This window comes from Salvia hispanica, chromosome 4 (genome assembly GCF_029641045.1).
Source record: "Salvia hispanica isolate PSC_SH4W2 chromosome 4, Shi_PSC_v1, whole genome shotgun sequence".
Lineage (NCBI taxonomy): Eukaryota > Viridiplantae > Streptophyta > Magnoliopsida > Lamiales > Lamiaceae > Salvia > Salvia hispanica.
Window position 1 is genome coordinate 16,244,654 of NC_142695.1, and position 26,944 is coordinate 16,271,597.

The 26,944-nt window shown below is 35.2% G+C and overlaps 1 protein-coding gene, 1 long non-coding RNA gene and 3 pseudogenes across 5 annotated transcripts; 4 read left to right on the forward strand and 1 right to left on the reverse strand.

Moving 5' to 3' along the window:
* Nucleotides 1-172: 172 nt before the first annotated feature.
* On the forward strand, nt 173-2,711 carry LOC125192149 (uncharacterized; annotated as a pseudogene).
* A 601-nt stretch (nt 2,712-3,312) lies between these two features.
* LOC125194743 (cleavage and polyadenylation specificity factor subunit 1-like) lies at nt 3,313-13,995 on the forward strand (annotated as a pseudogene). The gene is made up of 20 exons (XR_016128822.1): nt 3,313-3,881; nt 4,487-4,641; nt 4,889-5,024; nt 6,209-6,354; nt 6,919-7,014; nt 7,106-7,158; nt 7,571-7,702; nt 8,178-8,229; nt 8,320-8,438; nt 8,589-8,723; nt 9,665-9,793; nt 9,955-10,032; nt 10,836-10,966; nt 11,103-11,198; nt 11,632-11,817; nt 12,114-12,885; nt 13,014-13,094; nt 13,174-13,236; nt 13,348-13,482; nt 13,590-13,995. The product of XR_016128822.1 is annotated as a cleavage and polyadenylation specificity factor subunit 1-like (transcript).
* Nucleotides 13,996-15,520: 1,525 nt separating this feature from the next.
* On the reverse strand, nt 15,521-16,782 carry LOC125192305 (uncharacterized). Of its 2 annotated transcripts, XR_007171360.2 has the most exons (3): nt 16,631-16,782; nt 16,376-16,516; nt 15,521-15,692 (listed from the first exon to the last, which is right to left on the reverse strand). It is a non-coding gene; the product is annotated as an uncharacterized LOC125192305 (long non-coding RNA). The 2 variants fall into 2 exon arrangements; XR_007171359.2 differs by lacking the exon at nt 16,631-16,782 and having other exon boundaries at nt 16,376-16,558.
* Nucleotides 16,783-18,027: 1,245 nt separating this feature from the next.
* On the forward strand, nt 18,028-21,184 carry LOC125197523 (transmembrane 9 superfamily member 1-like; annotated as a pseudogene). The gene is made up of 8 exons (XR_016137843.1): nt 18,028-18,144; nt 18,247-18,399; nt 18,537-18,671; nt 18,870-19,036; nt 19,569-19,663; nt 19,809-20,177; nt 20,490-20,763; nt 20,839-21,184. The product of XR_016137843.1 is annotated as a transmembrane 9 superfamily member 1-like (transcript).
* Nucleotides 21,185-21,557: 373 nt separating this feature from the next.
* LOC125196125 (transcription factor bHLH80-like) lies at nt 21,558-24,794 on the forward strand. The gene is made up of 6 exons (XM_048094503.2): nt 21,558-22,075; nt 22,990-23,130; nt 23,234-23,299; nt 23,781-23,849; nt 24,424-24,513; nt 24,597-24,794. Exons 1-5 carry the CDS (start codon nt 21,641-21,643, stop codon nt 24,469-24,471), a joined length of 759 nt encoding a protein of 252 aa, XP_047950460.1. The 5' UTR covers nt 21,558-21,640; the 3' UTR covers nt 24,472-24,513; nt 24,597-24,794.
* Nucleotides 24,795-26,944: the final 2,150 nt, after the last annotated feature.

Sequence of the window (26,944 nt, forward strand, 5' to 3'; positions counted from 1 at the left end):
TGTAATAGTTTAGGATGCTTATGACATTTTGAATTGCAGTGCTTAATACTTTTTTATGATTCATATAAGTTTTCTATTATTAGATTCATAAAAGTTGTTGGTTTTTTAGCATTAACTCCATTATATTACTCGATAATGCTATAGTGATTTGTTGAGCTTTAATATTTTTCAGATGGCTCGTCGCGGCAAGGGAGCTAATCATGTATGGACTATTGAAGAAGATGCGAAACTTGTAGAAACAATTGTTGAGTTGAAGAGAAGTAGGAATTGAGATGGTGAAAGTGGAAGTGGGTTAAAAAAAGGTTATCAAAAGGAGTTGGAGAAGATATTGCAAGAAAAAATGCCAGGCCATGGTCTTAAAGAAAAACCACATATTGAATCTCGGTGTAAGTTATTGAAAAAACATGCTGGGGTTTGGTGCCCCTTGCACAGCGGAAGACTTGTACAAATAAATAAATCAGACACGGATCTGTTTGACCGATTATGCGATTAATCAATTCACATGTTAAACAGATAATTGCAAGCTAGAACGCAAATAATTCATGCTTAAAGAAAGTAAATTCTAAGCATGAATTCTACGGTTTAGAGTTACCGATTTGATTCTCCAAAGAATCGACGATTGCTTGCGCCTTCTCCACGATGATCTTCAATACTAGACCACAGATCTTCTCTCTGGTTCCCGAACTGTATCTCGATATCAGGGTGGGCTGATCTTATCAAAATACTAGGACTCGAATAAAGAAGACAGAAGAAATCCTTTTAGAAAAGGGAGTAGAATTCGAAATTCTCCTCAGCTGGAGATTTTCGAAAATTTTGAAAATTACAAGAAGTAAAATTGTGATCATTCTGTCTCCTTTATTCTCCTATTTATATTAAGTTCCTTTTGGGCCCAGACAGGGATCTATGGAAGGTTTTGGATATGGGCTCGCCCAATTAGCTTTTTACTAATTAAATTGAACCCACAATTTAATACAAGCTTATATTGGAATATTACGAGCAGCCACTACAGAAGTAATATTGCACTCCCCATCCAAATCCGAAATTACAAGTAATCCGGGTTTCTATTATTTATATTATTTATTTCCCGCGCTTAAGATATAAATGTCCATTAATTAATTAATGTCTGCTATGGACTTAATTAATTAACATCTGCTATGGACTTAATTAATTAACATCTTATTAATTCCAAGAGTGGACTTAGCAAGAAACACTTATTTATTATTCATAGAGTAATAAAACTCCAACTGGCCAGTTTTCTGAATAATAAAACCTTGTTCAAGCTCCTCTTGAAGACATTATCAAACGAGACTCACCTCGCGCACAATTCAACATAATAGCAATCCTAGCACCGCTAGATATTAATCACCACTACCCAATATATCAGGATTATTGGGTTGCGAAAAACCCGCACCATTTGATAAGTCAAAGTAGTGCATAATCAATACCGTATGCTCAATGCTAACGTATGTAGATTAAGAAATAGTTATTTATCAAGACCTAGTCTTTCAGTAGATAGCATAAAGACATGTCATGCTGTTAGATCCATTCAGTGTTATACCACACCAACGTCATCTTATTTTAGAAAGGCTTAGAAATAATCGGACTGACATTACAACCTTTCACGATAGGTAGTCTAAGCCTATCTGGGTTGTAAAATTCTTTTTTTTCTTTTGCAAAGCATTGCATAGAACCGACTGTGTTACCTTAAAGTGGGCGACGCCCACAACCAGTCTACTAAGCAAAAGACTTAGACTTTGTTTGCTTCTTATACATTTAAATGTTCATAAAACATCTTATAAATGCACAAGCAAACACAATGTAATAATATACTGATTCTATTCGTACGAAACTGCTCGAATAATAATGAATCGGGTTAAAAGTGGATTATAGAGTTTTACGTATACAAGCAAGATTCTATTCGAGCGAAACTTGCTTTTCAGTATACCAAACCTAACAAAAACAATATCATGCTATCTACGACGTGCGTACCAATGTATAAGTGGATTTGGCTGGGATGACGAAAGAAAATGTGTTACTGCAAGTGCAGACGTGTGGGATGATTACTTAAAGGTAAAATAAACATATTCCTTATTCATTTTTTATTTATTCATTTGTTGCTTACATACTGCACATTGGTATCATGAAATTATGTTTTTGTATTTGTGTAGAGCCATCCAGATTGCACTTTCATGAGAAACAAACCTTTTCCTTACTATGATCAACTATCATTTGTTTGGGGCAAAGATAGAGCCGCTGAACCAAATTCTGAAGCCGTGCCAGATATGGTTGAGGATATAGATAGAGAGCAAAATGTCAATCAAGGAAATGAAGAATCTGGTGAAGATGGTGCACCTTCAATAAGTACAACTCGAGGCGAAGGAACTTCCAAAAAACATGAGCGGAAAAGTAAGAGAAGTTCTGATGGTTTGATATTAAGTTTGGAGCGCATGACTAATGTGTTTAATGAGCAAATGGAAAAGTCGAATGATCAAATGGGTAAGATTATTGAAAGTTTTAACGCAGGTGACAAAGAGAAAAAAGACAATCGTCATAAGCTTAATCAGAAATTGGAAGAGATTGAAGACTTATCAGCTTATGATAGACAAACAGCTGCAATGAAACTTGTTCGAGATCCAGATTTATTAGATTACTTTTTCACTCTTCATGACGATGATGCAAAAGAGATATTTCTGAAACAATTATTAGGATGAATTTAGTTTGCTTTTTTTTGGGCAGTTCTTAACTTTTATTTCTAGGATAGACTATTTAAGAATTATTTATTGTTTAGTTTCAAAGCTCTTTTAGACATGCATCTTTATATTTTTCTATACATGATCTTTGATATTATATATTTTATTAATTATTTAGATCATAGTTTAATTAAATTAATGAAATATATAGAAGTATTTATGAAAATAATGTCGATAGTATATATTTTTTGTATATACTTAAAAGTAAATTAACTATTATATTCTTACTTTAAATTTTAAATTGAAATATAAAATTTAAAATATTGGTATGTTTCCAAACAGTAATGTCACCAGGAATCATATTCCCAGTAATCATTTTCCCAAGAATCATTTTCCCAATTAACTTTACTTTCCTGGTAAACAAACGGGGCCTAAAGGGCAAACCAAACTAATCCTTAGGCAAATCCCAGTCTTTTTTAACTATTCAATTAAGATGATTGTGTTAATTTCAACATTTCTCAATTATCCGTTCACGTGACAATTATTGCCCCTACACATACAGCTTCGAAAATAATCTTATCCACTAATTAACTCGATCATTAGCCGAAAACGATTGACATTTTGGCATTACACAAATAATGAAAAAAAAGCAAAATTATCCCCAATATCCCGCCATCTGGGGTTTTAAGCAAAACCCTAAATCCCCAAACCATCACTCATTCACACTTCCACCATCTGAATCCAATCAACTGCAGATATGAGTTTCGCGGCGTTCAAGATGATGCATTGGGCAACCGGCATCGAGCACTGCGCCTCGGGTTTCATCACCCATTCCTCCGCAGATTCCACGCCCAAAATCCCTCCGATCACCGCCGATGACATCGACTCAAGCCGATTGGAGCGGTTCCCGACCTCATTACTGCTGCCGCCAACGTTCTTGAAGTTTACATTGTAAGAATTCAGGAAGAGGCTTCTCCGTCCTTAGCTCACAAAGCTGCTGCCGAGCCCAAGGGTGGTGGAGCCGTCTTAACTGGCATTTCCGGTGCCTCACTTGAGCTCGTTTGCCATTATAGGCTTTTCCCAGTTACTGACTGATGGTGGAAGGAGGAGAGACTCTATTATATTGACTTTTTTAGATGCAAAAATCTCAGTTTTGGAGTTTGATGAATCAATATATGGGCTACGAACCAGGTGTGATGTAATCTTATTATTGCATATTCCTTTCCCACATGTTGAAGGAACACAACGCATTCTATGCTGCTATTGGTGGCACTCATGTAGTCATATGCATATATAAGTAGCTCTTTACATTATTTGTGACAGGAAAAATAGGTCTTTGATTTGTTTTTATTTATATACTCCCTCCGTCCCGCGTTACTTGCACTAGTTTCCTTTTTGGGCGTCCCAAGTTATTTGCACTCTTTCCTTTTTTAACAAAAGACAAAACATCTAATCACTCTTTTTTTATTCTATCATTTACTTTACTCTCTCTTATCTTTCCTACTTTTTTTCATCTCTCCTATTTATTTAATATAATTTCTTAACCTCCGTGCCCAAAAGTAAACGTGCGACTAACCCAGGACGGAGGGAGTATGTTGCTATATTTCTTAAACATGGACTAGTGAACTCTAACTGCCTACAAGTTGAAATCCTGAGATATATAACAAACCCGAAGCCATGGAGAGTAATTTCAGATCATAAGTTGCAAACAGAATAGTATGCCTCAACACAAACTATCATGAGAATGCTTTTTGGTGGTAGTTTACTTATAGATACTTTTACTTCTTCTCTTTCAGTTCCATGCATTGTTTTGAGGGTTCTGATTGGGTTCACTTGAGAAGAGGCAGAGAATTTTTCCCAAGAGGCCCCACTAGTGAAAGTTGATCCATTGGGGAGGTGTGCTGCAGTGCTTGCATATGGATTACAAATGATAGTCCTCAAAGCAGCTGAGGTTGTGTAACTGATCTGTCTTTACTCTGTTGTAGTTCTTTTGATATGAATATTTTGATCACTAGGAACACGGCACGGAAAAATATTTTTTTATTACTACTACTAGATATACACTGTATCAATTCATGAACTATTTAGAATGTTGGGGATGATGAATGTTTGAGCCATGTGGATTATGCTGCTTTCAAGTAGTAACTGCTTCTATTTTTTAAAAAAATTGTAAATTCAATTGTGAAACGTGATGCTAGGCTAGCACTGGTTTAACTGCACCTGCGGAGGACAGTACTTTCAGGGCTGCTGCTGCTTCTCGAATTGAATCATCATATATTGTTGGCTTACGAGATCTTGATATGAAGCACGTTAAAGATTTCATCTTCATCCATGGTAAGAATTCTGATTTGGTTTTTCTGGCATCCTTTTTAATAAAAGGGTGTTTCAGAAAGTCCAATGTGGCTAAGTATATATTCTCAAATATTTGTGTATGCTTTTTGTTGCTATAGATTTCCTAGTCATTGTCATTTCCTTACCCATACTTCACTGGAAAGTTTTGATTGTATACTTCAGAATAGTCAATAAAAGGCATGCACCAGGTTGAGAATCAGCACTTTCTTATGGGCTACAGCACACAAATTTCCTTTCTTGTATCTGTCGATGTTTAATTGCTGAATGTTGAAAAAAGGCCTATGATATTTTTTTCTCTGTTCTGTATTTTCAATTGGGTGCCAATATGATCTTTATCTTTCCAAATTATAGAATTCCTAATACATTTGTTTGATAGCTTTGATTTTTAATGTTAATAAATGACTGCATTATTCAATTCTATCAAGTATGGTTTTCTAAAAGGCAGTTGAGGAGATTTTGCATGTAAATTATGTAGACTGACTTTTTCTTGTTTGGTGCTATTGACTTTCTCATCATTGCCGCTCCTTTAATCTCAAGTTTAAGTTGAGCTTATTGGTTGCAGGGCAAAAAAACTAGTTTGGGAAGTCTACGACATAGATGTTTTCTGTATATTTTCCTTTGAGTAGGTGGAATTGTCGAAACCTTCTCCAACCTGGATAATTTGATGCTATTGATAAAGAAAAAATTTGTTTTATGCTTTAAGGTTGTAGTTACCAGATTTTTCACCTTCTTCAGTTAAAAGTTAGAAGTTATAATTTAATGTGGTTGTGGATTAAATTAAGTGAGAGTGCCGCCTCTAGACGACTCCAACTCAGTGAGACACTCTTGACCGCCGGCAACTAAGTGGTAATCAATTTGTAATAAATTCTCAACTCAACTTCATAATTTTTTTGGGTACACCAAAGGCCTCTTATAAGAGGATTCTTTTGATTTGCTGTGATGTAGTGTTACTTGTAGCCATTGCTTGGTCTAATCAGTGGTTCTATTTCTATTTAATCTTTTGTTTTTTGCTTTGAGGTCCTCAGTATCCAGATTATATTTCTCTAAGATTCAGGCACCTAATTTGTGATCTGTTTGTATATCTTTTATCTGCAACTTCATTTCATTATGAACCTCAACAAATTCCTAGGCACTCCTTTTTTGAATGATTAAAAGCTAATTTTCAGGTTATATTGAGCCTGTTGTGGTAATACTTCATGAACACGAGCTTACATGGGCGGGTAGGGTTGCTTGGAAACATCACACTTGTATGGTTTCAGCACTCAGCGTCAATACAACATTAAAGCAGCATGCGCTCATATGGTCAGCAATGGTCATTGTTTTTAAATATGATTCTCTTATTTTACCTATAGGGTCTCATGTAATTGTTCCAAAGAGCTTGTCATGTCATGTCTTAGGAATTCTTTTTCTTTACGTGCTAACGTTAATATAGCATATTTTATTTTTGTGGTGCTAGAGGTTAACTTTATGACCTACATCTATCGTTGAGAAAGCCTTCGTTATGATGCTTCAATTATCTTCTGTTTTTACCTTTTTTTGGCATTGATAAATTACAAAGGAAGAACGTTGGAGTTTGTACTCTAGCTTAAAGCTGACCACCCTCTAATTTCCAACCGATGTAAATTTGAACTACTTACAATATTTTTCTACATGATTTTCAGAATCTCGCTCATGATGCATACAAGCTCCTTGCAGTTCCTTCACCTGTTGGCGGAGTTCTTGTAATTGGTGCAAATACAATTCATTATCATAGCCAGGTTTGCTCTTTTTGGCATTGCATCCTCTAATTTGTACTCTAGCTTAAAGCTGACCACTCTCTAATTTCCAACCTATGTAAATTTGAACTACTTACAATATTTTTCTATATAATTTTCAGAATCTCCCTCATGATGCATACAAGCTCCTTGCAGTTCCTTCACCTATTGGCGGAGTTCTTGTAATTGGTGCAAATACAATTCATTATCATAGCCAGGTTTGCTCTTTTTGGCATTGCATCTTCGGTATCACTTGCTATTCCGTTCTTTTTTGTCCTGCTCTATATCTGATGATGCTTAATTGGTCAGTCTGCTTCATGCCACTTGGGGTTGAACAATTTTGCTGTTCCCGCAGATGGAAGGTGAAATTTCAGCCTTCTTCACTATTTCTTTCTGTCCCTTCTTTTCTCTATAATATGTGGAGAGGGATATATTACCATTCAATATAATCTACTAGTTTTTTAAGTTAGACAGTGCATGTTTTATTAGACTAACTATTGGTTCATTGTTGACTTTGCCTCTTATAATGATTTACATTAGGAATAAGTGCATCACAAAGCACAGTGCCACCTTTTAGGATAGGTTATACATTGTTCTTCCGTCCCATCCCTAAAAAAACTACTTATTGTACATATAGGTTTGTTGGTTTAAAAGGTGATACTTGTAAACATAGTGCTTACTGTTAAAAACTTTGGTTAGAATGTTTGATGTCTCCATCTAGCCTTTATTACTAAGAAGTTGCATTGTTCTAATGTATATGCACTCCTCTTTCAGTCAAGAGATGCCTAGGTCTGGATTTACCACGGAGCTTGATGCCACCACTGCGACATGGTTAACTAATGATGTTGCTCTGTTCTCTACTAAATCAGGGGAGCTGCTTTTGCTTACTCTTGTTTATGATGGGAGGTTGACGATTTATTACTCTTACTTGGTTCTCCTATTGGAGACATACAGAAGTGCTGTATTCATTTTGTTTAACTAAGTCAACCCTTGCATCTAATTTTACATATTCTGTCTCTGACATGGGTGTTTAGAATATTCTTTTGCTGACTTATCTGGCTCAACAATTTTATCTTATGATCTATTGGTGGAGCGTGTTACTGGGAATATCTGGAAATTTCTTTATGTTATGTTTATAGCTTTTCAAATATTGACAAATTAAACCTATGCAGATCTGGTTTGAAAGACTTCCTAGTGATGTGTTATCATTTTGGTTGGAGTATGTACAAATATGATACTTAAGCTTCAATTGTAGAACATGATGCATAAATATGCCTGGGCTGTGCATTGTTGGCTTGCCTTTGATTATGTAAAAAGTAGGCCGGTGACATTACTAGTCATATACTGTATATTTGATATGCTGTCCTATTCAATTCTGCAGAGTTGTTCAGAGGCTTGAACTGATGAAGTCAAGAGCTTCAGTCCTTACATCAGTTAGCCACATTAAGTTCATGTTATTGCACATTACCTGATGAACATCTGCACTGATAGATTTTTCATCAATTGAACTTGATTTGTTGTAGGACATTACTACCATGGGAAGCTCGTTTTCTTCTTGGGCAGTTGGTTGGGTGATAGTCTGCTTGTACAGTACTATTCTGGAGTTGGAGCTCCAACATTAAGTCCTGGTGTAAAGGAAGAGGTTTGTCATTTTGACTGTTAGAACTCAGAACGAGTATATTTCCAGTAGGCTTTCTTAAAATAATACTTGATCTTGAAATGCAGACTCTGCAAATGCTGGCATAATTAAGACACAATTAACATGGGCTGTGCATGTTCTCTTTTTCTCTAGGTTGGGGATATTGAAAGTGATGCCCCTTCAATGAAGAGACTGTGGAGATCTCCTTCTGATGCATTCCAGGATTTGATTACCAGCGAGGAACTTTCATTCTATGGCACAGGTCCAAACAATGCTCAAATAGCTCAGGTTAAACCATGACCTGCATTCTTTGCTGAGCTCCATTGTGTTAATTTTATGTTTATGTGAAGTAGAACTACGCTTGGAGAGAACTGGCCTGTTTTTTCTTAAAACTAACCCTATATTTTTAATTGTTTTAGCATCAAGAAAATTCTATACGTATCAAGGATGGATGTCATTTATTCTCTGCTGGAGAAATGATTAAAGTGTGTGACAAACTGACAATAGTGCTTCATTAGGATCGTAGAAGATGCTTCTTCAGCTTATCTGTGATGTTTGTTTTTATAGTCATTGGTGCTCTATATAATATCAGCCTCTCTTTGTGAGCTTGAATTTTGTTTGGGAAAATGCTTTAAGCATATTCTGAGAATCTTCTCAAAAGAGAGCCTAAAAATATACATTGCTTTGAATACGGCCCATATTTATAATTTATCTATCAAAGATTTCAATCAGAAGGCTCAACAATTGCTTTGAGGATGAATATAAGAACTAAACTTCACCAGACCACCTTGACTTGCTTTTATTGTTGTTGGATCTCTCATTGTAAGGTTTTCTTTACATTCTCCCCTAGGATTGATAAATTTCAAACATTGACAAGCCTTTTAAAATTCTAGCTGCTTTGAACTTTGCATCTTAGTTTCTTACTGAAGCGCAATCTTAATTGTAGAACAGCGATATTATGTTTATGGACTTGAGGTTGTACTCATCTCGAATGTGAAGTCATATGAATTAACTAGATGATATCCTATGGTTTCCTATCTTGGGTTCTGTTTCTGTTGTAATTTGACCTTGATGAACTTGATTGGATGTCATGTCAGATCTCTCATAGTATGCTGATAAATTTCATTCTAAGCTGCTGAATTGACATTTGGTTTTAATGCATTTATACTGAAATATATTTTCGAATTTTCTATTTTTTAAGAGATGAGTTGGTTATTTGGTTTTTGCAGAAAAACTTTACCTTTGCAGTACGGGATTCATTGCTTAATATTGGTCCACTAAAGGATTTCTCTTATGGTTTGAGAATTAATGGCGATCCAAATGCTACAGGAGTTGCGAAGCAAAGTAATTATGAACTGGTTAGTTGTAGCTTCATTCTTCAGTTTAAGTTGGCTTATCAGTTGATAACCAATGCATTGCTAAAAGTGTTGTCCTTATTTATTAAATTGTCCTTCTTTGTTCAGAAATTTACAGTGCTTTGTTATCTGATATGCAAATCATGTATGCATCCCCTATCTAGGTATGCTGTTCTGGCCATGGAAAAAATGGTGCTCTCACTGTACTTCAAAAATCAATCCGCCCAGATACAATAACTCAAGTGTGTACACCTCCTTTTTCTCACTACATGGGCTTTTTGAAAATCTGGTTATTGCTGTGCTTCTTGCATAATTCTGGAAGATGTTTTACCCTACTGTCCTACACATGATTTTTCTAATGTCTAGTAGTAATATGAATGAATTATATGTGAATAAGTCAGTTTGTTTTTAGAACAGAGAATGAAAAGTAAAAAATCATGTAGGTTGTGGTTATTCTTACATTGTTAGCTTGTCATGCGATGCCGTCAGTTTTATAAACTTATTTTTCTATTGGTAAAACTATTAGGCTACGCACTTGTGGCCATTTATATCGTATATGAAATTCATTGTAATTCTCTTGAAAAACTGTCAAATTAAGATTTAAAAAAAAACATAAGAATATCTCTTCTTAGAATCTGTGAATGTCAAATTTCTATTTCAACATTGGAACTTAGTGGTTGGGATGTCAATCATACCAAGCCCTTTTGTTTTTTTAGCTAGATTAATATTCCTTATCTTCCCAGAAAACATATATATAAAGAGAATGCAAAATAAATAAATAAAATGTTTGATCTACACTTTGAAATTGTCCTTTTTGTAGGGTCTTAAATATTACAAATTCCCCCATGTGTATTTGGTCTCCATACATCTTTTTTCTATTGGGATACTAAGCGTAATGTCTTATGTATAAGTTGTATAATTAAATTAAGGCTGAGTAACTGTATTGAGAGCTTCTTACTTTCTTCTTTGCAGAATGTAAAGCTTTAAGAGAATTTTAGTTTCTCCTTGATTGTTTCATGAGTTTGTTTATACCTTGTTTCTGAAGGAATCATTACCTGGTTGCAAAGGAATTTGGACTGTCTACCACAAGAATTTGCGCAGTGAATCCTCTAAAGGAGTAGCTGACGAGGATGAATATCATGCATACTTGATTATTAGTTTGGAAAATCGTACAATGATATGCTGTTGTTCACCTTTTCCTTCTGAAGAAGATACCATTTGGAAATTAATAACTATCTGTTGTATAAAAAACTCTTATTGCCTTGACCTGTTATTTTCTTACAGTTGTATTCTGTTCTTGTTTTACTCTACAGGTATTGCAAACTGCTAATAATCTTGAGGAGGTAACTGAAAATGTGGACTATTACGTCCAAGGAACTACAGTTGCTGCAGGAAATTTATTTGGAAGGTGTGTTTCTTACTCTACCGATAAACCATCATATAACATCTTTCTGGTATGTGTGTGCGCGCATGTGTTATTGGGAAGGGGTTGGAGATTCTGGAAGAAATTAGTCCTTTTCTGGAAGGAGGTGAAAAATGGTTCTGCTAATGACTAAATTATGCAGGGGGTTCAAATTACTTATTGTCAGCTGTTTTTTAACAGCACACAAATATGCTTTATTAGGAGATTTGATGGTGAGAAGTTCTCTTCTTTATAAGATTATGAGAGGGAGAGTGTTTTGGCACCTTGGTGCATCAAAACTTTCTGTGACATTAGTTTGGAAATCTTTCCTAGCTTTTGAATGCATGGATTCCTGCTTATGTAGAAAAAGTTTATCTTAGCACAATACCTTGATGGAAATTCTAATAAGTGACTATGTTTCATGCTAATATTCAAACAGACGTCTAGTTATCCAAGTATTTGCTCGTGGTGCTCGGATACTTGATGGTGCTTTTATGACTCGAGATTTGAGCTTAAAATCTTCCAATACAGAGATGAATGCAGCTTCTGATGGGGCAACTGTGTCCTCAGTTTCCATAGCTGATCCTATGTGTTGCTGATGGAAGCATTCAGCTTCTTGTTGGAGGTATGTCTGGACAAAGTTTATAGAGTTGCAATTACTTGGATGTGTTCGCTGTATGTACTTTGCTTTCAAGAATCTTTATTTCTATTTAAATATACAAAATGGAAATAAATTTGTATCCCTTGGAGATCTATCTTGCAGACCTAACATTCTAGTCTACAATCTATATACATGTATGCTTTGTTTTTCAGAGAGACATTTATGGATACAACACATATGTTTTACTTATTTCCAAGCGTCATATGGTATGGTATACTTAACCTTTCCTGACATGTTGGTTGATGATTCTTTTGTCCCAGATCCATATACCTGCTCTGTTTCAGTCATCAATCCACCAGTATCTGAAATATTAGCTTGCACTCTCTATCATGAGAAAGGTCCTGAACCATGGATTCGTAAGACAAATACTGATGCCTGGCTTTCTACTGGGATTGGTGAGGCTATCGATGGGGCTGATGGTTCAACACACGATCATGGTGATGTGTACTGCGTTCTATGCTATGACAATGGAGATCTGGAGATATTTGATGTACCTAACTTTAACAGTGTTTTCTTGGTCGATAAACTTGTATCTGGAAGGAGCCACATCTTAGATACATTTTTCCATGGCGCAGCGAATAATCATATAAACCTCACAAACAAACATTCTGAAGATATTGGACAAGTCAGAAAAGAGGCCACTCACAATATAAAGGTGGTTGAGCTGTCTATGCAGAGATGGGATTCAGAGCATAACCGGCCATTCCTTTTAGGAATATTGTCTGATGGGACCATTCTTTGTTATCATGCTTACATTTATGAAGTTTCAGATAATGCTTCCAAGACTGAGGGTGTCATTTCTTCTCAGAACTCTGTTAATCTTAGCAATACAAATGCATCTAGGCTTAGAAATTTACGATTTGTTCGTGTCCCCTTGGACACATATGCAAAAGAAGAGACACCATCTGGAGTCTGCTCACAACGCATCACTGTTTTCAAGAACGTTGGTGGTCTTCAAGGTTTTTTTTTCTTTCTGGCTCAAGGCCAATGTGGTTTATGATGTTTCGAGAGCGGCTTCGGATGCACCCACAGGTTAGTTTGATTCAATTACTAAGCAACTATTCTTATACTAGCATTTTGTTGTAATACTAGAATATTGGTATTCCAGTTTTCCAGTAATTAATGAGCTCATTAATCACTATTATCATTTTCTGTTTAAGGGGTGTGATGGACCTATAGTAGGCTTCACCGTTCTTCACAATGTTAACTGCAACTATGGGTTTATATGTATAACTTGAGAGGTTAGCTTTCTAATTATGTAATTCTGCCGGAACCTTGTTTGCTATGTCAACGAGCAATATATAATCTTCCTATTTTCAGGGTGGTCTGAAAATATGCGAGCTTCCAGCTTTATCATATGACAATTATTGGCCTGTACAAAAGGTGCATGTCCATCAGTTCTCAATTTTCTCTTCTCCACAAGTCAATTTGTATGCTATTGGTCATATGTGCCTAATTTGCTCTCTCTCCATTGGCTATTGGGAGTGCTGGCAGATTGGGCTGAAGGGGACTCCACATCAAGTTACCTATTTTGCAGAGAAGAACTTGTACCCTGTTATAGTTTCTGTTCCAGAAAGGGCAATCTCTATAATGCAGTCTTTTTCCTTTAGTGTATCAGCAATCAGTTTGGTATTTAGTTTCCATCAGCACACAAACTTATTGAATATTTAAATCTGTTTCCATGAATACTTAGTTAAAGCTGGGTTAACTAACCGTTCATTTGATTTTTCATGTAGGTGCTCAAGCCACTTAATCAAGGCTCTCATCTCTTGTTGATCAACAAGTCGGAAATCAGTTTGAGCATGATAATATCCCATGGAAGAATTTGAGGTTCGGATTATGGAAGCAGAGAAAATAAATGGCCCCTGGCAGACTAGGGCTACTATTCCTATGCAAACTTCTGAACACGCTCTTACTGTGCGAGTGGTGACGTTAGTTGCACAGTCCGAATGCATATATAAATAAGTATTACTACTAGTAGAGTTAATCCTACGGCCACGCCCATGTAATCTGGCTCCAAATAAAATTAGTTGATTATAGAGCTAGCATAGCTTCTTTATCTATATAGATACTATTAATCTGTATCTCAAATAAAATCTTCCGCAAATTTTAAGATTGGAATGAATCTTGAATTCAAGTTAATCCTCGTAGGTGACGTTCGGTTGCCATGACTAATTATCATAGGACTATCCATCTAGGATTAAGTTGTAGGATTATTTTAGTTGGAGGGGAGAGACTATAACTAATTATCATGAAACTATCCATCTAGGATTAAGTTGAGGGGTTAATCTTATTAACCAAACATGATACATATTTAATCATGAGATTTAATCTTGCACTATAACGTATGTCTCAAATAAAATATTAAGCGGAATTCAAATTAGTCTTCCTATATTATAAGATTGGGATGAATCTCTCCTATTCTTCAATTTAATCTTCTTTCTATATAGATTAGAGCTTGAGCGATATTATTGAAATGCCAATGTTGATGAAAATGAGTCTCCAATTTATACTCGGTGGGAGCTGGAATATAGATTGAAATTGGAATTGGAATTGGAATTAGTTGCATAATGAGCACCATCACCACCCGAGCCATAGCTGATGCTAGCTTATGTCAAAAATGTTTATATAGTTAAAATAGGTGCACCAATGATATGATAATGAGAATAAAATAAGATTCAATCGATCTATAAAATATAATGCAACATTTGCTATATTGAGTGTCCACAAAGAACATCCATAAAATTTACAGATTTTTTTTCTAGACAAAATTTATAAACATCTCTTATTTTCAAAATAAAATACTTTTATAAATGTTTTTTTTAGATGATAAGATGCATAATTATATGCCACATTTGTATTGGTAATCTCGTATACCATCATTCTCTTTCTCCGTCTCTATCGTATCATTGATAATAAAATCATATAATCTTAACTAATTTTATGGATAAAAAATTACTCCATGATTTAAATCATGCATTTTGATTGATTTATGGTTAATCCCTAACAAATATTTTTAAGTGATTATCTAGCGTTATTTAATTAATAAGAAAACACTTTGTGTGACGCTGATGTTGGTCAAAGCAAGGGGTTCAGACAAAATGGTGTCCTTTCTTCTTAGGCTTAACCATATTTCTCACGTTATTCGACATTCCTTTGTTGGATTTCTAGTGCATTTATTCAAAACACAGTCATCACCGCACTGTTCTAATCGACAAATTTTGCATTGTTATTGTTGTTGGTTTCGTCAAAAGGAGGGCATGGTGGTCCACCTGCGACTAGTGTCGTGTTGGTCCAAACATTTTCAACGGTGACAATGCAATGATAACAAGAGGATGAACGTGTATCGAATAAGAGCACAAAAATTCCGACAAGGGAATGTCGAATATTGTGAGAAAGACCAATGGGTTGAACTAGGGCTAAGCCTGACAGGAAACAATGTTGTTTTCTTTGAAAGGGAAATACAACATTGTTCTCTTTGATGGCACAATTCGACATTGCTCCATCCATTCCTCGATTTTAATTCACGTCAGCACCACATAAATGAATTCTCTCATTAAATAGTGTCACAAAAAATTAAATGCATGGGACAATTTCGAGAGGTACTAATTTAATTTAATTTGTTGGGTTTGAAAGTTATATGAGATTGACCATAAGTTAACCAAAATTGTACTTCAAATGACAATTTTCCATAACAAAAAATTATGTAACACATCACAGAGTGGGATATAGTAGCCAAACGGTCTCCAGGAAATACACCATCAGAACAACCAATGAAGAAGAAAACAGAAGTTCCAAATGAGAAAGCATGCCCAACAATCTCAACTTCACTCATCACCCTGCTTAAATCGAAAGACATTGTTTTAGTATGTCGGTTCTGAGATGATACGTACACCAAAGAAGATACACTTCTAAAACTGTAGGTGGTGTGTTGACAAGCATGAAAGATGACAAATCCATAACTACAATCACTCATGGATGAAAAGTAAGAAAATTGTACTCCCTCCGTCCCAAGATAGTTGGGACATTTCTTTTGAGCGTTGGATTTAAGAAACTAATGCGTTCAAGGTTAAAGTGGAAAGATTAGAGTAAGAGAGAGAATAAGTAAGATAGATGAAGAGAGAGTAGTATAAGAGATAGTAAAGTTTTTTCAAAAAAAAAAATGACTCAACTACCGGGAAACAACCCAAAAAGGAATATGACTCAACTATCTTTGGTCAACCCAAAAAGGAATACAACACAACTACCTTAGGACGGAGGGAGTATAGAACAAAGATTTGCGGACCTATTTGAGTTTTGACCTATATTTTGCTCTAAACAACAACAACAAATTATGGTATCAAGGACTACTTAGATTTTCACCTATAATTCATACCATACAGATAAGAGATGGAGCAACTTATAAACTTCAGTTCTGTCTTACTTCGAGTAAAGGCAGTGTTCATTAAAACAAAAATCTGAAACTGGGAAGAACAAAGGTAGTGAACTAAAAATAGAAGACAATAGTACATGTTCTACTTACCTCAGGTAGAGGGGTACTGGATACATTAGAGGTCGATTTGGGGGGGAGATTCGTCAAATTTAAGAGAGCGCTCTGAGTAAGCCGAACCTATCCCCACTCCAGCACCGAAAGCTATAGACGCCCACCGTGTTGCTGGACTCCCTGAAACAACAGCGAATGTAACCTCTCTCATTAGTCAGAAGATACAATAAGACCACTGCCACTTGCAAAAAAGGTGAGTACAAAGCTACTCTAACTCTATTAAAACATAAATACCATCAAAAAGTTGACCAGTAAATATGCTCCAAACAGCCTCTTTGCTATCATAAAGAAATCAATGCCGATAGACTCCCCAAATTGGGTGACCCTGGATTTCACTATCTTGTTTATAATTTAATTTGTGAAGTTTGGTTTGGTGCTGGATTTCACGTTGGGAAGATTTGATTCTCTTCTACATTCAATTTTCCAGCCAAAAACTTGGTGGCATGGTTGTCACATAATTTAAATAAATAAATTCAATAAAACCAAACATTCTCTTTGTGATACGCGTAATCCAAGAAGCATATTTGTTATTGTGAATTTAAGATAGGCTGTCAAATTATCTCATATTTGCTTCGTTTGAATATTTCCATGCTATTTTTTATTGTTATTAATTATCATCATAATTTTTTAATTAGCCGACTATTACAACTAATGATGATTAACAACTTATTTTGAACAAATATATTCTTGCCCTTTTCTTTAAGACTTCAAATTTGCTTTTTAATCGACCATCTATGTACACTATAAAATACTAGTGATATTTTCCAATTACTGTAGTATGATACTATTTCATATCATACCATTAGAATCGTTTAGTTGGTTGAGAAGATCTATTAGCCAATCAAATGCATTAGGACATTAGGTGTGATAATTGTAATTTGGTTCATCTTATGGTTAACTATAGTTTCTATTGCGGTATCTTTTTAAAATATATTCCAACTTTCACAAAATATGAAATTCATACTTTCTCATATTACGTGTCCCAATTTTTTATTTTGGTCAAGTCTCATATTAATTGTCTCATTTCATTTTTACCATTTTTAGTAGTGGACCATTCATTTGATTAACTCATTTGCACACGCATTTTGTTACTCCATCTGCCCCAAAAAAATATGTGCATTTTTTAATTTTTGTTTGTTCTATAAAATATGAGATTTTCATTTATAGAAGGTTATCTCAATTTATTACCCTATACATCAGGTCATTTAAAACTTATACCACCATACTAATAATAATGTGGGTCTCCTAATGCACTAACACTATCATCTCTCTTACTTTACTAAATTTTATTTCAATTCTCGTGTCATAGCATATGCTCATATTTTTATGAGACGGATGAAGTATAAAAGTAGTACTCCATATAAAAATAGGACTCCTGGGCAGTGAGACACGTACGGAGGACAGAAGGAGTAATACATACTACTACTACTAATAGCTAGTACTAATTTTTAGAAATAACAAAAAAAAAATATGTATCCTATGCGTCATTCTCCTAAAAAATAAAAATAAATATGATCTTCTTCACTCAAAGGATTCTCTATTTTAAAATTTTAAACTCTGCATACCATATTTGCACAATGCTACAAATGTTTTTCAAAAAGAGTACAAAATTCAGGATAAAATCCGGGACCGAATTTTTTTGCAGAGTATAAAGTTTTATTGGTGAGGTTCTTCCTGATAGGAATCGTGATAACAAGCACGTGCTCTTTACACACAAAAGTCTAGTAGTTAACTACAATGGGAATCAGGTTGGCCTAAAAGATAGGATTTTTACAATGTGATTAGTCATTCGAATAAGATTTATATGATTGCTCAATTTGAAATTCTGAACTGAAATTTGCACCTGGCAGATTATTCATGTCAATCTCACTCAAGAAAATCCTAAGACACTTGAAGAGGGGAGAACACTGGATATGACTTACTCTGTCAAATGGACTCCAACTAACACCACATTTGCACGCCGTTTTGATGTATGTCTGGATTACCCATTTTTTGAGCACCAGGTACATGCTCTTATATGTATCAAGTTTTGTGTGAGCACATCCGATCAGCAATCTACTTTACTTTTATGTTCTCATTCTTGTATTTGGAACAATTACTTTTCTCACAACCAGCTCATCCATGCATTTTCACTTTGCAGATCCATTAGTTTTCTGTCTTCAATTCTTTCATGATGGTGATTTTCCTCACTGGCTTGGTGTCTATGATATTAATGCGCACACTTCGCAACGATTATGCAAAATATGCTCGGGAAGATGATGATCTAGAGACTCTGGTAACGAACTACGAATATTACCTTTCTTTGCATACCTTATTGGTACTCGTCTGTTATGTAGAAATTTGTGTATTGACCTCTGTTTGTACTGTTACGTTCGTTGGAGATTGTATCTGTAGAAAGTGTGTCAAAGAGTTGTTCTAATGTATAGATTCTATGTTTTCAAGCTTGTTTTACTCTTTTTTTTATTTTTTTTAGGAACGAGATGTAAGTGGAGAATCTGGTTGGAAACTTGTCCATGGTGATGTTTTTCGGCCTCCCCAAAATTTGGCTCTACTCACTGCTGTTGTTGGCACTGGTGCTCAACTAGCAACGCTGGTTCTGCTTGTCATCATTTTAGCTATTGTTGGAATGTTGTACATAGGGTATGCCAGAGACTCTTTAAGATGCCATTTTTGCTTCTACATTGAAAAAAAGCTTAGAAGTATCCGTTTCCGTAAGTATATTATACTACAGTAATGTTGCTGAATCCTGTGTGCCCTGTTCTGAAAATATCATTGATATTAGTATAATTTTTCAAACATTCTTTTGTGGAAATGCACTATTCACCTTATGAAAATTTGGACCAATATCACCCCTCTGACATTTTAGTACCCCAACTTTTGTGCACCCTTTTCCAATGAAATTTTAATCTCTCTGTTCTCTGTAACTTCTTCTGCTACAGCTGCAGAAGACCTATTTACCATTTGTTTGCATAGCAGCAGAAGACCTATTTACCTATTTACCATTTGTTTGCATCTTTAAGTACATAATTTTAACTCCTCCTTGAACATCTATTTCTACTTATACTCCACATTGAGGATCTGTCCCTGGTACTGTGCTAAATTTGTTTATCTTCACAATTTCCTTTCCATCTTTGTTGTTTAAACTTACGCCTGCTGTGATTTTATGTCTCAGGAGAGGAGCTATTGTAGCTACCTTTATTGTGTGCTATGCTTTTACCTCATTTATAGCTGGTTATGTGAGCGGAGGCATGTATTCACGTCATTGGGGTATGTATTCACATCGTCTTTGAAAAGCCTATAATGTGTTTATTGAATAAAAAATTGTACTATGATTGTACCATTTTACATAAATAAAATATTATATGCTTCGTTGGTGTGTCTAGTATTGCTTACTTTTGTTAAATCTTGTTAGGTAAGAAGTGGATAACAGATCCTCACGTCATCCCTTTTCCCATTCTTGTGTTTTGGGATTGGGTTCATCATAAACACAGTTGCCATATTTTATGGGTCTCTAGCTGCCATTCCCTTTAGTACCATGGTGGTTGTTTTTGTCATATGGGCCTTTATTTCTTTCCCCTTGGCTCTTCTTGGCACTGTTGTTGGAAGAAACTGGAGTGGTGCGCCAAATAATCCTTGCCGAGTCAAGACCATTCCTCGTCCAATTCCTGAGAAGAAATGGTATTTGACCCCATCAATTATCTCTCTCATGGGAGGTCTACTCCCTTTTGGAAGCATTTTTATCGAAATGTATTTCGTCTTCACCTCCTTCTGGAATTACAAGGTAGTTTACATTTCTTGAAGTGTTATGAGCTCATTTCTCTATTTTAAATTATATTTGCAAGCAAGTATATGGCTGCTAGATGTATTAAGTAAATCTTTTCTGTTCCTTGTATGGTTGTGACTATGTCAATGATCCTGTGCTATCTCGAGTTTTTTTTTTTTCTGATGTGTTATTATTTTCTATCTATAGGTTGAATTTGAATACCTTGAATTGCCTAGCTACTTAGTTTTATAAGATGAACATGGTTTTCTTCCTATCCTTATAAACAGTCAGCAGTCTCCTGGATAATTCATGTGGTGTTCTTGTCTGCAGGTTTACTATGTCTACGGCCTCATGCTTCTTGTCTTTGTAATTCTGATCATTGTCACCGTTTGTGTGACGATTGTGGGAACATATTTCTTACTGAATGCCGAAAACTACCATTGGCAATGGACTTCGTTCTTCTCTGCAGCTTCCACCGCTCTATATGTATACTTCTATTCTATATACTACTATCATGTCAAGACTAAGATGTCGGGCTTCTTCCAGACCAACTTTTATTTTGGATTCACTCTGATGTTCTGTCTCGGTCTGGGAATCCTCTGTGGTAAGTTTGTTTGTCTTTGAGCTCAGCTTAAATGAGAAAAACGAACAAAAATAACATAATTTCCTCGAATTTCAGGTGCCGTTGGATATCTGGGCTCCAACTTGTTTGTGAGGAGAACTTACAGGAATATCAAATGTGATTAATTCTAGATTATACAGAGTTTGTTGGTTTTGCTTGGTGCATGATAAGTTAACTCGAATCGGGAGATAATGGAATGAACAAGCTCTGCAGCATCGAAGAGGATCTTTTTTTGCAGTTATGAAATGTATTGATGGTTGCCTATAGATTTGGACTGTTGATTACTAAACACCATTTTGGATTCTCCCTTTGCATCAAAATCTCAGCTTGTAAAAATCTTGCCTCTTTAGGCATTTGTGACCTTTCTCTATTTTCATTTTATGTAGACATTTCACTCCCAAAATTAGTGTATTGGTGGGTTTGGACTCTAGAATCATTCACCCTATATATAGTACTCTTACGAAGTTGGAAATTTGATACTAGTACTTATTTTGTATGCAAATTTCTTTATTTTAATTTACTTGTAACAAAATTCCCCTTTTGATTACAAGAACAAAAAATCTAGCACAAAAATGTGAATAAGTCAATATACGAGTTAAGAAAAGTGCTAGTGTGGCTGCTATTTTGGTGAGTCCCATCGCTATTGAGGAATCTAGTGAGTCATATTAACGATTTTGGTAAAAAAGGACATGACTGCAGAAAACTTTACGAAATGGAACTTGAGGGATGGCTCAAAAAGTTGAAACTCAAAAACATAAATCACCTGATAATGGTATTTCTGGATAAGGAAAAAAGATAATTAAAAGTAAAAGAGAAAAAGGAGAAAAATAACAAAAAACAAACTGTAGTGATTCGGCAGATGCAACCGCCGCGCGGCAGCGGAAGCGCCGAGCCGACTCGGGGAGACGGCGGCGGGCTCGCTAGATACCGGTCAGCTCCGGCGACTTGGTTGGAAGCGTTGCTGGAGTCGGACGAGGAGCAGGTGTTGCCCGACGTCGTATTGGATATACCTAAACCGCCTCCGCCGCCCAATGCCTCCTCCACCGCTGAAGTGGATCTCGAGCTGCTGGAGTCCGCAGGAGGCGGCGGATTTAGCAATTTCCTGAGGATGAACAGCTCGCCGGCGGAGTTTCTGTCTCTGCTTAATAGCTCGGAAGGGCTGTTTTCGAATTTAGGGATTCCGGCGGATTACGAGCTCGTGCCGGCGAATCAAGGTAAGCGCGCACGCGAGGCGGAGGATTTGGATGGGATTTCGCCGAAAAAGTCGCCGTCTTCGTCTTCGTCTACTCAAGTGGTATGAATTAGATCAATTTTTAGTGATAACTGATATAGTATGGTTCAGCCAAGAAGCATCAGTTTTTTTCCTTCTATTTTGGCCTCGTGGATTACTTCTTCGTAGCTAATTGTGCTTTTGCTTTAAAAGGTTTGAGCAAATGATAGCAGAAATATTTGACTAACTGTGACACTGTAGGAAATTAGTGAATTATCGATTTTATATAAAATGACTACTGATGATTAATTTCTAGGTATTACAAATGCCTCTTTGAGTTGGGAAATTTAGCCTCAAACTTACTTTTCTGACGTTAATTTAAGCGGAAGAAAGTAATTGTATTGTTCTAAATGTGGAGTTCTATATTTGAAGACATTAACTTTATTCTTAGCTAATGAGTTATTATTGATGATTTATCTTTTGAATATTTGGTAACATAAATTTGAAGTACATAGGCACGCATGTCCAAAAATTCAAATTGAAAAGGAAACCAAGAACATTTTAGTTGCAATTGCATGTGAGGAATAGTAAAAACTTGCTGTTGATATAATTTAGTAGGAGTATTATGTGTGCATTGATGTGGAATCACAGTTATGATAGTTGCTACCCCATATTGAACTTCATATGTAAATAATATAATAGCAGCTGAGAGTCACTGTTTATTTATTTATTTATTAATGAACGGGAAACACGATATATTTGAAACGTCATGAAATCTAGCATGTCTACACTGTACTAAATGACATGTTTTGTTTCCAATAGGTAGCATTATCTCACTTAATGCACAGCATAAATTTTGCTTCTTAGTAATAACTAGTCATTTTATTGTTGCATACTGGTTGTTTATGATAGCTTTATGTTTGGTGCTTCATCCTGATTACTTCCCTTGTAAGTGTTATCCGAGAATAGTAGTTATAATTTTTGTTTTGTTGCTGAAGAAACGAGAGAAGCGTAGGCAACTGCAAGGCTCAGGAGGGTCATTTGATCTTGATATGGAGAATATTTTGGAGGATTCAGTAATGTGTAGGGTACGAGCAAAGCGTGGCTGTGCTACTCATCCTCGCAGCATTGCTGAAAGGGTACTCAAGTAACCTGTTTTTTCTTATTTCCATACGTATTATTTTTGGCCCTGATTAGGTTATACCTTTGGCCAACTGGTTCCCCTTGTGACTTTATAATCAGGAGAGAAGAACGCGGATCAGTGACAGGATAAGGAAGCTGCAAGAACTTGTCCCTAATATGGATAAGGTGGTTATCACATAAGCTTTTCATTTTACATACTCTTCTACTGTGATTGATTGTATGCTATAAAAAGGAAACATGTGCTGTGTAAATGAGTCATTACTTACTTCACTTTTCATCAGTTCTCTCCCTTTTATGTGTACTCAGCTAGTTAATTACAGCAAGTTTTATTTGATATCATGTTTTAGACAAGCAAAACTAGTTTTGGCGAACATGGGACTTTTGATGCTGTGCTAATAGCGTTAGATATTTTGTTGCTGGGGATAATGATGTGAATTGAGGTCTTGAAATATAATTGGTGAACGTATTCAATTAAAAATTGGCTGTCTTTTCTCAGCATTCATATTTAAGTGCTTTATAACTATTCCATTCGCTTCCTGATGAGCAACTACCTAAAAGATTTACTCCATTCCTTTTAACAACCTTGGTTTCAAAATTTTCAAGAGCTTTAAAATAATATGGAGTCTTTTGATTTTCCTGCTTGCAGCAAACGAACACCGCAGACATGTTAGAAGAAGCTGTCGCTTATGTCAAGCATCTGCAGAAAGAGATCCAGGTTGTTTATTTTCCCATTATACAGTTTAGGGTTGATGAACTATATTGCCAACAATTCAGGATTTGTCTTCATTCCTACTTGATTTACTTGTTTTATATCAATGTGTGCCACTACCTTGGATTTTGTCCCATTCCCTTGAGATAACGAATTATGAGAAATTGCTCCATCCGTCCATGATGAGTGTGGTACCAAGGGGAGAGCATGGATTTAAGAAAAATATTAGGAGATGTATATTAAGCTGTGATGGGTCCCACAAGGGGGGTATTGGGTGTTGGATTTAAAATTGGTTTATGGGCCCACTAAAAAGTAAAATCATGCTTCTCTGTTACATGGTTTTACTTGAATCTCATTTGTGAGGTGAGTGTTGGTGCAAGAAATTTTAGCTCTTTAATGTTTCACCTATGCTGGAGTATCTGTACTTCTGTCTTCTCTTGGGTGCTGCATGCTTAACAATTATTGAAAGCACCTGCTGGGCATGCTTGCTCTTTAGAAGTTGATTTCTTCATCAGTTATCTTGCCTCGTGTTCCTTGGTTTTAGTTCATCCATTTCAGAAAACTACTCCGTCTTTTTCAGGATCTAACGGAGCATCAAAAGAAATGCACATGCTCAACAAACGATTGAACAATTGGATTGGATATTGTAGAGTAAAGATACAATGTTATGGTATGATATCCAAAACTCAAGCCTTCCATAGTTGCTTATATTTACATGAAGATTCTACATTGATGCCTGATGAACGAATGTAGATTTTTGCTCGTTGCTCGATGACAGTTTCCACTTCCCACTATGTTTGTTGAGCTGTAACATATTGTAAAAAAGGTAGTAGAAGTCTGTTGTGCAAAACCAGTAGCCGGCATCTCTCGTGAATAATCACTACTGCCGAAGTTAGGGAATCTGTACATGACAAGGTCATATCTAAACAAGTCTGTTATTTGTATTTGTAATACTTCCTGCTTTGTATGTAAACATGGCATCTAGATGGTATGCAGGTGGCTTAAGGCCAGCAGAAGAGCTGGTTTAAGGCTCTTTGTTGCCACCGGGGAGAATAACACCTCCTCCCGACTCCCCGTACCTCCTTAATAAGTGGAGGCGAGTTGCATCGTTTTCCGCCTGTGTCAGTAGAAATTTCATCTTCATTATCTTCACATTTTCTCATTCATATCATTTTCTTGGTCGATGAGATCTTTTGAGTGCACTTTATGTGCACTGTAAAATTTATTGTGGTTTAGTTTAAGTCGGGATTGCAGTGGTTTGTCATTGATAAATGTCTATTATGGTCGATTACGTTTTTATTTAAAACTACGATCAAACTAGTATTCTAATAGATTGGCTTAAAATTGCTCATTACGCTACCAATGTCCCTTGAATTGAATGGGCTAGAACAGGGCCTTCCAAGATCTTTGAAAAGAATGATGTTAATTTTATAGGAGTTCGGTTTATAACAAATTGAGTTGCTTTTTAAGTACTCTCTCCGTTCCGTTTTAGCAGTCCCATTGATTTTTCTGTCATCTTTTTGTAAAAATGAAAAAATATAGTTAAAGAAGAGAAAGTAAATTACGAGATAGAATAATATAAAGAAGAATCTTATTTACATTATTGTCTTTCTTACTTTACCATTTTTCCACTTTAACTATTTTTTATCATTTTTACAAAAAGATGACAGAAATCAATGGGACTGCTAAAGCGGGACGGATGGAGTAATTTATTCTCTCTTTCGCTCTAAGTGATACATTTGCCTTTTTTGAACTTCCCGCTCTAAATGACATATTTTTAAATATGGAAACATCATTATCTCATTTTCTTCCTCTCTTTTACTTTATTTTTTCTACTACATAAAATTATGTGCCAAATTAGAAATGTTCCACTTAAAATAAGATGAAGAGAGTATAAACTTTTTAGACGGACACGAGTTTTAATGTACATAATTGATAAAGTCCGTCTTTAAAAATTACTCCTTTAAATTTTTTTTGATGGACACAACTTTTAATATATAACTAGTGTTAACCCACGTGCGATGCACGACGAAATATTTTTTTGTCATACGATTTTAAATTGTTAATCGATTAATTAAAATAAGAAAAAATATAATTATATAAGATTTAAAATGAAAAAATATACTATTATATAATAAAAATTCAATAATTATGTACTCAACTCATTTTACATCTAAAGACATTAAATTAAACATATTTAAAATGGAATTAAGACAAATACAATTATTTGGACAATGATAAAGAGACTATATTAAGTGTTGACATTTTTGAAATATATGTTCAGAACAATCCTTCATATTTCTCTACTAAAAATAATAAATTGTGTAAAGATGAAGATAAATACTATGTATGTTTAAGTTAAGGATGTTACAATTCTTCCCTCTCTAAGAACTGTAAAAAATATTGGGATAAAATTCTGGAACCATATACACGCGGTACTCTAACTGTAATCAAAGAAAAAAAACAACAATAAATGAAATGGAAATTACAATGAAATTTAGTCAAGAAAAACCCTCTTTCCGCAAGACAAAATTACATCACGGTTAGTGCTCTCGGATTGACGTATTTTCCCCAAAGATGAAACGATTTCCTCCTAGCGTATATAACATCTCAAACCTGCTAGGCACCTATAAACTTGATGGGGCTCCAAAATCAAGCAAAACAATGTTCCTAAAATGTGCAATAAAATGTTGAGAGCTTGAGAGAGAATGAAGAATGTTTTGTTAGTGTGTATTTCATCCACAACTCTATGCCTTTTATAGGTACAAAATTAGTACACGAGAGATCATGAAATTAAAACATCATAAATTATAAAATCAAGACAATATAGGTTACAAAATTTGTTAAATGCTCCTTATTCTATTTAAATATTTGTAACCACCAATGAGTCATTGTAGTGCTTTAAGAATTAGTCAAATGCTCATTAAAATATCTAATAAATATTCATGAGAGTTACTTAAAATGTTCAAATTGGTACATAACTTATAAATATTTCATAATAAGGACAAAATATATAAATATTTTAAAAAGCCAAAACTCGCCTTTTATATGTGTATAGATTAATAAAGTTTGGAGAGTGGAAGAGAAATGGTATGTGAAGT